This window comes from Salvelinus alpinus, chromosome 1 (assembly GCF_045679555.1).
Source record: "Salvelinus alpinus chromosome 1, SLU_Salpinus.1, whole genome shotgun sequence".
NCBI lineage: Eukaryota > Metazoa > Chordata > Actinopteri > Salmoniformes > Salmonidae > Salvelinus > Salvelinus alpinus.
Genome location: NC_092086.1, coordinates 90,240,053 through 90,250,947, shown reverse-complemented (window position 1 = coordinate 90,250,947; position 10,895 = coordinate 90,240,053). Strand labels below are relative to the sequence as shown.

The 10,895-nt window shown below is 41.7% G+C and overlaps 1 protein-coding gene and 1 pseudogene across 2 annotated transcripts; one reads left to right on the top strand and one right to left on the bottom strand.

Annotated features, from left to right (window-relative positions):
- Nucleotides 1–573: 573 nt before the first annotated feature.
- On the top strand, nucleotides 574–6,032 carry znhit1 (zinc finger, HIT-type containing 1). 2 transcript variants are annotated; one of them, XM_071331888.1, is made up of 5 exons: nucleotides 574–708; nucleotides 3,824–3,994; nucleotides 4,100–4,179; nucleotides 4,299–4,468; nucleotides 4,610–4,764. In XM_071331888.1, exons 1-5 carry the CDS (start codon nucleotides 630–632, stop codon nucleotides 4,629–4,631), a joined length of 522 nt encoding a protein of 173 aa, XP_071187989.1. In that variant the 5' UTR covers nucleotides 574–629; the 3' UTR covers nucleotides 4,632–4,764. The 2 variants fall into 2 exon arrangements, with proteins under 2 accessions (XP_071187989.1, XP_071187997.1); XM_071331896.1 differs by lacking the exon at nucleotides 574–708 and adding an exon at nucleotides 3,391–3,461 and having other exon boundaries at nucleotides 4,610–6,032.
- Nucleotides 6,033–7,070: 1,038 nt separating this feature from the next.
- On the bottom strand, nucleotides 7,071–9,569 carry LOC139565530 (diacylglycerol O-acyltransferase 2-like; annotated as a pseudogene).
- Nucleotides 9,570–10,895: the final 1,326 nt, after the last annotated feature.

Here is a 10,895-nt window from a genome sequence, read left to right as displayed (position 1 = left end):
ATGTTAACATCATACTTTCAAAATCTTAGCTAGCAGTCATCATCATGAATCAAGTCGACAATCTACTGGCAAATCCTTTTTAATCCTTGTCATATGAAGATAAATAATTAAGATAAATTATAGATAAAACGTATCGGTGCTCATCGGCCATTGGAAATAAACATTACACAACAAGTTGGAAATTGCAAGCTCAACAATGAGTGGATTGGAAGGAATCATTGGCTAACTGTAAGCATTGCAAAGCAATCACTAACATGCTATTCAATGGAGTGAGTGTGTGGTCCCAAATCTTTGTTTAAGGGTCTCTTTTCCAAGCTTAAAAATATTTAACATTGGCCATGCTGTCAATCCAGCATGATTTCTGCCTCACTCAAAACAACTGATAACTCCGAACTGGGAAATCTGACTTCAGTGAGTTCAAGACAACTGGGAACTCGGGGAAAAAATGAGCTCGACTGGGAAAATATGTTTTGAATGGTCATCCAACTCGGAATTGTAAGTCGGGAACTCAGGCCTCTTACTAGAGCTACGACCTGAAGATCACTGAGGTTATCATGATTCGACTTTGTTTTTTTCAGAGTTCCCAGTTGTCTTGAAAGCACCATAAATCCAGATAATGCCAGACTTTGATGACAAGGTTTGATGAAAAATTTGCCCACGAAAGATCGCCGCGCCACCTTCCTGTTCAAGTGAGCACAGCACAACAAGGTGAGTCCAAAAATGTATTGTATGCTGCTGCATAAATGATGTAATATGCCAGGGAGATATGTATACTGTAGCTAAGAAAGTAATACTAAGTGTGTGTTGTGTTCTAAGCTGTTAGTAGCCCATGTGTCTCACCCTAATAATTTGGTCTATTTTCCACTCTTAATTTTGCCCACTGTTCTGACTTGTTGGTGCACATGTAGCCTATAACCTGTTTTAAAGAAATGTAATAATTGAATATTGTAAGAGCTTTCATTGTCTGCTTATATGTCCCTTTTATTTATCCTATGGTTCTGACTTGGTGTACAGGGAGAAGAACACTGTAAGAACAGCCCATGTTCTGATTTCTGTTGCTGTACATTTCAAAAGTGCTGAACAAATAGTGATATTGACTACGTCCGTCCTAGCTCGGTCATTAATGTCTTAATCGAAAATGATGGATTGCCTCTTCCGCTTTTCGTCCCCTTATGCCATAGTTGTGTACATCTCAATTTTCAGTAGAAACCACGTTTGTTTAAGCAAGTCAGCCATATCAGTTAAGTTTCCTTAAAATGCAGTAAATGAGGCTGAAGGAACTGTTTCGCTGCCAGACAAGGCTCCGCTGATAGCCAGGTGTAGCAGTGGTAAGGTGTTGGGACAGCTTTATTTAGGCCCTAACAGTTTGTGGGCACCGTTTGTCACCGTTATAGTGCAATTAATGTATTGTTTAGTGTTGTGTTGTGTAGGGGCTTTGCTGGCATGCATCCCACATTATAATTTGTTTGCCCCACCAAGATTTACATGCTAAAATCACTACTGGTAGCCGTACACACCAACAACCGTAGTTTTATATAATAACATAAGAATGATATCTACGATATATACAAGTCTATACGAAATGAAGCCGTACATTAAGAAATTTGCCAAACAACCAGTTACATGAGGGAAAACCAATGAATAAATCATTCTGGCACGGCGGCCATGGCCATAAAAGTTGTAGCTTAGCATTTTGAAGAGTTGCAGCCTCCTCGATGCTGTGTTGAACCTCATGAGAAGTTTCGGATTCCATTCTCCTTCCTGGTAAAATGTACTTGTCAGGTCCATCACAAATGCCAGCTGGATAAGATGGGCTTTTTGTTAATGTAACATGCTCTGTGTTCAGAGTTTGTGTTCACTGAATACGTTATTCAGGGTGGAGAACGAATTATCTCACATTGCTGTAGATGCCCCAAAAATGTTATTCATGTTTCAGTGCCAACAGCACAGTCGGCATTGCTGACAAAGGCCCTCCTTATCGTTGAAGAACACTGAGTGGGATCCATGTGTTGTTGCTGTCTGTGGTTGCGATTTCACTTTTCAAGAATGTGGTGAGCCACAATTAACTCTGCTTCCACTGGTTCAGTTTTGGTTAGATTCAACAGATGGTCAGGTGCTAGTGGCTAGGGTAATGGAGGTGCAGGTGCTTGTTGTGATGTTACCCTCGTGCTGCTGGTGCTAGGCCCTGGCTCTTCTCAATATTGTTGGTCAGCAGGTGGTGTGGGGGATGGGTGTTTATTATATTTGCTGCTAGGCTCCTTACACACACACTTCTGCTTTTTGTTCGTTATTATTTAATCCCAATGATATGTACTCTCTTAGCACCCCTGGCGCGTGTGTGTGTATGTGTGCACACACATGGGTGCCACCTTACTCATCAATATATGTTAACAAATGCTGTATTTTTTTTATTCCGTACAGACTAATTACCATATTAAGTATGTAGTTTGCATAAAATAGTATAACATGTTGTATTCTAATTTCATAAATTGTTACAAACTCTCAGTTTTGAATAAAACATGAAGATTTGTAAATAGTATGACCACCCTACCTTCAATTACTGGTCTTAAATGACTGTAATTATGTATTCTGTAATTTGTATGCCTCATTTGCATTATATAGCATTTTAATTTAAAAAAATGTTACTTTATTTGAATCATCATAACAATATGACCACCCTATCCTGAGATATTGGACAAAACATGTTGAGTAAAAAAATCCAAACAGGTGATTTGGTGCTATTATTGACTAGTTTAAAAAAAATGTATTTTATTTCAACTTTATTTAACTAGGCAAGTCAGTTTAAGAACAAATTCTTATTTACAATGACGGCCTACCCCGGCCAAACCCTAAACCCGGACGACGCTGGGCCAATTGGTGCCACCATATGGGACTCCCAAACACGGCCGGTTGTGATACAGCCTGAAATCGAACCAGGGTCTGTTGTGACTCCTCTAACACTGAGATGCAGTGCCTTAGACTGCTGTGCCACTCGGGAGCCGACTCGTGATTAACACTGACCTCTCCACAACCTTTTCCATTCATTTAAAAATAAGTTATCTCAGCAATGGTAACTCCAATCCTCATGAAATAGTGTTTTGTGTTACTGCAAAGCTTCCTTATAACTTGTAATATAAAGTATAACACCAGAACCAAAGTTTAATTTTGTTCCCTAACACCCTACCACATGCAGTAGGCTATGTAATGTAGGCCAATTTAGACTAGGCTAAATATTGAGTATTTATAATATTTAGACGACAGTAGATAGCTGTTAGGAAAATAGATGTTTACATAGAGATATCAGTAATTTTATATAAATAATATGCTTACTACAGTTGTTTTCAGTAATATGAGGTTTTATTACAATCGAAAACGCGTTATTATGGTCCAATAACAATAAAATGTCCCTCACGCCCACCGGTGAAATTATTATGCAGCGATGGTGGAGAAGAAAATAGCAGGTAATGTTTGGTGGTGTTTGTATTCTTAAACTGATTGATCTACTCTGCTGTTGGTGATCAATTAAAATGAAAAAATTACTCGCAGCATGTCCGTACGCTACACTAGTGAGATCCCATTAGCACACTCTCCAACTAGATATCACAATGAAAATAAACGGCATGTTGCTCATCCTCCGCGCGCATCTCAAGATCAGTAACGTTAGTAACGGTCCGGGGCAAATTCAAAACCCACCATTGTAATTTACAATACTTGATATATTTATTGTACAGTGTCCTCTTAATTGATTACAACAATTCATACTAAATACGTTATTTTTGCAAATTCATATTTTGTTTCCTATCACATCCTTTCTTTTTTACAGTGCGATCCCAGGACCCAGGCCAGCGGCGCGTTTTGGACTGCGCTACGCGCCAGCGACGCTTAACCAGACAGCTAGAGGCACTTGAAAAGGACAATTTCCAGGATGATCCTCATGCCAGCCTACCCCAGCTGGCCAAGAGGCTCCCTCAGTTTGATGACAGCAATGAGTCTGGTAAAGCAAACATAATCAGATCAGAGATATAATATTACTAATATTCCAAGACGTCTTGCAATGACTGCTCTGTCAATTCATGACTTACTCCACTCATATCTTCAGGCAAGAAGAGGAAGAAGACAAGAGGAGATCATTTCAAATTGAGATTTCGGAAGAACTTCCAGGCTGTACTGGAGGAAGAGGTGAGGTCCATAAGTCAGCCCCCTCTGCAGCTATGCTTTCCTCCCCTCACTTCAATCATCTGCTCCTTCTCTTTACAATCCTTCTCAGTTTCATTCCCTCTCCCACCTGCTCCCTGTAGGAACTAAGTGGGAATGAGGGACCTAACTACCTGACTGCTTGTGCCGAGCCCTCCAAACTGCCGCAGCGCCACTTCTGTGCCGTGTGTGGCTTCCCGTCTCCCTACACCTGCATTTCCTGTGGGGCACGCTACTGCTGTGTCCGCTGCCTGGGCACACATCATGAAACCAGGTAAAACCACTGGCACTGCAGAGGGCTCTTCTCTTTTGGTTTAGTGTTGTTAGTGCTATGATGGGTAGAACTTGTGAGAGTTTTTCCACTCTTAATTTAGCACCATTTTCCATGACTACTCTCTCCCTCCTTCTCTCACAGGTGTCTGAAGTGGACTGTGTGATGCTCTCAGCTGGTACGTGTGAATGGCTGCCTCATTTTATTGCTTGATCATCAACTGAAGGACAGGTTTCTTTTTTGTGCAGCATCAGAGTATCTGAATGAGCTGTATGACTCCCGTCCAGTGAGTCTGAATGAGTTGTTTGACTCCCAGTCAGTCTGAATGAGCAATATGACTCCCGTCCAGTCAGTCTGAATGAGCTATATGACTCCCGTCCGTCTGAAAGAGCTATATCACTCTCGTCCAGTCAGTCTGAATGAGCCATATGACACCCATCCAGTCAGTCTGAATGAGCTGTATGACTCCCTTCCGTAGGCTGAATGGGGACTGTGCTGTTGCTGTCGCAACAGGCATGTGGTGATCTGATGGGAGCCCCTGCATGAGATAGCGATAACTCAGAAAGTGAATGGTGTTCGCTCCATAGTGTGCGTCTGCGCTTCAGCCTAGGCCTGAATTTGACAATCATATACTGAACAAAAATCAAAACGCAACATGCAATAATTTCAACCATTTTACTGAGTTAAAGTTCATAAAAGGAAATCAGTCAATTGAAATCAAGTAATTAGGCCCTAATCTATGGATTTTACATAACTGTGCTGGGCACAGCCATGGGTGGGCCTGGGAGGACGTAGGCCCATCCACTTGGGAGCCAGGCCCTGCCAATCAGAATGAGTTTTTCCTCACAAAAGGGCATTATTACAGACAGAAATACTCCTCAGTTTCATCAGCTGTCCGGGTGGCTGCTCTCAGATGATCCTGCAGTTGAAGAAGCCGGATGTGAAGGTCCTGGACTGGCGTGGTTACACGCGGTCTGCGGTTTTGAGGCCGGTTGGACATACTGCCAAATTCTCTAAAATTACATTGGAGGCGGCTTATAGTAGTGAAATTAACATTCCGTTCTCTGGCAACAGCTCTGGTGGACATTCCTGCAGTCAGCATGCCAATTGCATGCTCCCTCAAAACGTGTGGCATTGTGTTGTGTTTTATAGAGTGGCCTTTTATTGTCCCCAGCACAAAGTGCACCTGTGTAGTGATCATGCTGTTTAATCAGCTTCTTGATATGCCACACCTGTCAGGTGGGTGGATTATCTTGGCAAAGGAGAAATGCTCACTAACAGGGATGTAAACAAATTTGTGCACAAAATTAGAGCAAAATAATATTCATGTGCGTATGGCAAGTTTCGGGGATATTTTATTTCAGCTCATGAAACATCAGACCAACACTTTACATGTTGCATTTATATTTTTGTTCAGTATAGATTCAAATCTGGATTTTATTAACAGGGCACCTTTGACGCCTCAGTGCGATTTTTGGATTTATCAACAACAACAAAAAATACCTTGTATGAGTGATATTTGTCTAAAAGCAAAAAAAGGACACTAATTATTAAAACCTTAAACCAGCACTTGGGCCATGAATATTTTTTTTAATAGAAATACGATATATTTACAAACACTTTAGACAGGCTACTTTTGAGCAGTAGCCAAAAAACTAATTTCTGAACTTGTGGCAAAATCCTGTGGTCCACAAACCATATTTATTGAAATGGATATCAGCAGTAAGTCATACTTTCAATATATTACTCTATTACAGATAGTCAGTACTCAGCAGCTCTACTGCGGAAGTTATTTAAAAAAAGGTTGAGTTATTATAAGTGAAAGAATGTTATGATCACAGATAAACTGCTCAGATGCTGCAGGTGGCTACTAAGTCTGATGGATTGTACTCAACATGTAGGCACAATGTTTTTTTTTACAAATCCTTAGTCACACAATCAATCTCTGTTTGTTAGGTAATGGAGAGTGCATCTTAGAGTTATTCAGATTCATGGTTAAGTTATTGCTACATATAAAGCACATGCACTGTTCCCTTATAGTCATTCTTACAGTAAATACAGTCAAAAACGAATAGCCTGGCAGCTCAGATCCTGAGTTGGAATGCGTTCCTTTCATTCAAGTAGTCTCACTGTGGAGATTGGTAGGCTACAGTATCTGACTGATAGGGACAGAAAGGCATCATGACAAGGTACGTAATTCACATAGTCCTTGTGGGAGCAGTCTTAATGATTGGCCTATATGATCTGCAGCTCGTGGCTGTCTGAGAGTCCACAGCTGGCCTTGTGTCCATCCAAGAGCTTGGCTAGGTCTTCCATGATAGAGGTCCACTTCCTCCTGAGTGGGGGAAGGCCATTTTGGCACTGGGATAGGACCACCCACTGGAGAGGAATACACAATGAAAAAATGGGTGAAGCAGAGTGAGATACTTAACACAATGTTGCTGTACATACTGTATACCATAGAGAATGAGAGCATTTGTTCAAAGCTACACAAGCACTGCGTTCTACAATCAGATTACTCAAAGCGGTTTTCTAATATGTGAATTGTAAAAGTTTCTATCAACTTACTAAGTTACTTCTGAAGCCACTACTTCTGCACACAACTGTGTAACAGAAAAAAACAAACCTCAGTTACCGAAGGCGACTCTGTGGAAGAGATTGTGCATCATAAGACATTTTTCAAAATTACAAACTGGTGACAGGGCAGTGGTAAGAAATCCAGAACCAGTGTTCACCCATGAACAGACACTGGGCAAAGCCCATGATCTTCTTAAAGAGTTGCTGTAACTTCCAGCCCACATTGCCATCTGAGAAGATCACCTTGCGGAAGATATTGTTCTTCCCCATATGAGTAGACGGGCATCAGGTCAGCACTGAGGAACAACGAGAGAGATTAGAACTGACCCACTGAGTAGATCACCTTGCGGAAGATATTGTTCTTCCCCATATGAGTAGACGGGCATCAGGTCAGCACTGAGGAACAACGAGAGAGATTAGAACTGACCCACTGAGTTATTATGGGTCTCTATCTAATAAATGTACAAATAAGTAATTCTTAAACCCAGCCTAAAGTAGTAAGCCAGGCAGCTTGGTGGACCTAGGGATCAATGATGTAGCTATGTGATGTATGGTTGTATTATATTATAACTACAACATTGCTTTCTTGTGAATTTGTGGCCTCTCACTACAGGTCCATTCATAAAATAGATAACTGACCCAAACTCCAGAGCCACCCGGACAAAGCCTTTCCTCTGCTTCATAACCACAGTGTTGACCCCAAGCAGACTCAGAAGAGACTCAGCAGCACCCCCTATCACAATCACTACCGTATTGCCTTTCTCACTTTTAGCACCAACTGAGCAGAGGCAAAGAGAGATACAGATTGAGGAATAGAAGCTGGGACATTAATGTGTAGAAACAGTGTTCAATGCTGTAAAAAGAATAGAGGGGTGTTTAAAATGATTAAGACCAAAAATAATCCTGTCAGTTTAGAAAGTTTGTCATATTCACCATACATACACTATACATACAAAAGTATGTGGACAACCCTTCAAATTCGAGGATTCGGCTATTTCAGCCACACCCGTTTCTGAAAGGTGTATAAAATTGAGCCCGCAGCCATGCAATCTCCATAGACAAACGTTGTCAGTAGAATGGCCCTGCTGAAGAGCTCAGTGACTTTCCGTCATAGGATGCCACCTTTCCAACAATTCAGTTCGTCAAATTTCTGCCCTGCTAGAGCTGTCCCGGTGAACTGTAAGTGCTATTTTTGTGAAGTGGAAACTTCTAGGAGCAACAACGGCTCAGCCGCGAAGTGGTCGACCACACAAGGTAATCTAGAGGCGAAAGAAACGCACACATATTTAGGCGAGGTGCTGGCTAGCGGAGTGGAACACTTTTTTAAAAATAAAGGAGAGCCGCACACTCTAGGAGCTCAGATGCAAAAAAATAAAATATTTTAATGTCCAACGTTTCGACAGACAAGCTATTTTCATCATACCCTGATGAAGACAGCTTGTCTGTTGAAACATTGTAACATTTATTTATTTATTTTTTGCATCTGAGCACCTAGAGTGTGCGGCTCTCCTTTATTTTTTTAAGTAGACCATACAAGGTCACAGAACGGGACTGACGAGTAAATATCGTCTGTCCTCAGTTGCAACACTCACTACCGAGATCCAAACTGCCTCTGGAAGCAACAAGCACAAGAACTGTTCATCAGGAGCTTCATGAAAGGGGTTTCCATGGCCATGTAGCCGCACACAAGCCTAAATTCACCATCTGCAAAGCCAAGCGTCGGCTGGAGTGGTGTAAAGCTTGCTGCCATTGGACTTCGGAGCAATGAAACGCGTTCTCTGCAGTGATGTATCACGTTTCACCATCTAGCAGTCCGACGGACACATCTGGGTTTGGCGTCTGCCAGGAGAACGCTACCTGTCCGAATGCATAGTGCCAACTGTAAAGTTTAGTGGAGGAGAAATAATGGTCTGGGGCTGTTTTTCATGGTTCGTGCAAGGCCCCTTAGTTCTAGTGAAGGGAAATCTTCATGCTACAGCATACAATGACATTGTAGACGATTCTGTGCTTCCAACTTTGTGGCAACAGTTTGGGGAAGGCCCTTTGCTGTTTCAGCATGGCAATGCCCCAGTGCACAAAGCAAGGTCCATACAGGAATGGTTTGTCGAGATCGGCGTGGAAGAACTTGATTGGCCTGCACAGAGCCCTGACCTCAACCCCATCGAACACCTTTGGGATGAATTGGAACGCTGACTGCGAGCCAGGCCTAATTGCCCAACATCAGTGCCCGACCACACTAATGCTCTTGTGGCTGAAGGAAAGCAAGTCCCTGCAGCAATGTTCCCACATCGAGTGGAAAGCCTTCCCAGAAGAGTAGAGGCTATTATAGCAGCAAAGGGGGTACAAACTTCATATTAATGCCAATGTTTTTAGAATTAAATGTTCGACGAGGAGGTTTCCACATACTTTTGGTCATGTAGTGTACCTTCATTGGGAAGTAGTCCCTAACATGCTTCGCTACTTTCCAGTTTCTCACAAATGCAGTTCTCCTCCCCCCTGGTGGTGACAGTGCAGTACTGTCACAGAATCAAATAAAGTTACACACAATCAGGTATGAGATTTTCTGTTTACTGTTTACTTGAGAGTTAATGATGCAGTCCTGGATCTTAATTAAGCACAGCAAATTCGTAACATATTGTACGATTGGATTTGTAACATACAAATTGCCATACGAAATGGCCGACGTAGTACATAATTGGATGATGTAGTACACAAAAAATGGGGACCCGTTTTGGCTTGTGAGCACCACTTTCAAAACAACTGGCTGAAATTATATAAAAGTTCTGGAGCATCACTTTAAAAGAGACCCTAAAAGAGATTAGTCTTACTTTATAAATGTACAACATTCAAGAATTCAGGGCAACATTCAGTATGACAGTACCTCTTTCAGGTGTGTGCCAGTCCTTCAGCTGCCATATGAAGTAGAGAGTAGACAGCGGGCACAGAGAGGTTAATGTTGTAAATTACTATTGTAGCTGGAAAAGGCAGATTTTTAATGGAATATTTACATAGGCGTACAGAAGCCCATTATTAGCAACCATCAGTGGCATGTTGTGTTATCTAATCCAAGTTTATAATTTTAAAAGGCTAATTGATCATTTGAAAACCATTTTGCAATTATATTAGCACAGCTGAAAACTGTTGTTCTGATTAAAGAAGCAATAAAACCGGCCTTCATTAGACTAGTTGAGTATCTGAAGCATCAGCATTTGTGGGTTCGATTACAGGCTCAAAATGGCTAGAAACAAAGACCTTTCTTCTGAAACTCGTCAGTCTATTCTTGTTCTGAGAAATTAAGGCTATTCCATGTGAGAAATTGCCAAGAAACTGAAGATCTCGTACAACGCTGTGTACGGTAGTGTATGTAAGTGTTCAAAAACATATTCTATAGAGTTGGACTTAGGAAAACAGACTGTAGATCATAAACTGCACGTATTTGAAATTAATATCAGCCACCTTCATAGGTTCCGTCGCTGGTCCTGTATTAGTAATCTGCTGTTCAAACAATAACAAAGCCGGCTGTGTACCACTCCCTTCACAGAACAGCGCAAACTGGCTCTAACCAGAATAGAAAGAGGAGTGGGAGGCCCCGGTGCACAACTGAGCAAGAGGATAAGTAGATTAGAGTGTCTAGTTTGAGAAACAGACGCCTCACAAATTCTCAACTGGCAGCTTCATTAAATAGTACCCAGTCTCAATGTCAACAGTGAAGAGGCGACTCCGGGATGCTGGCCTTCTAGGCAGAGTTGCAAAGAAAAATACATATCTCAGACTAGCCAATAAAAAGAAAAGATTAAGATGGGCAAAAGAACACAGATACTGGACAGAGGAACTCTGCCTTGAAGGCCAGCAT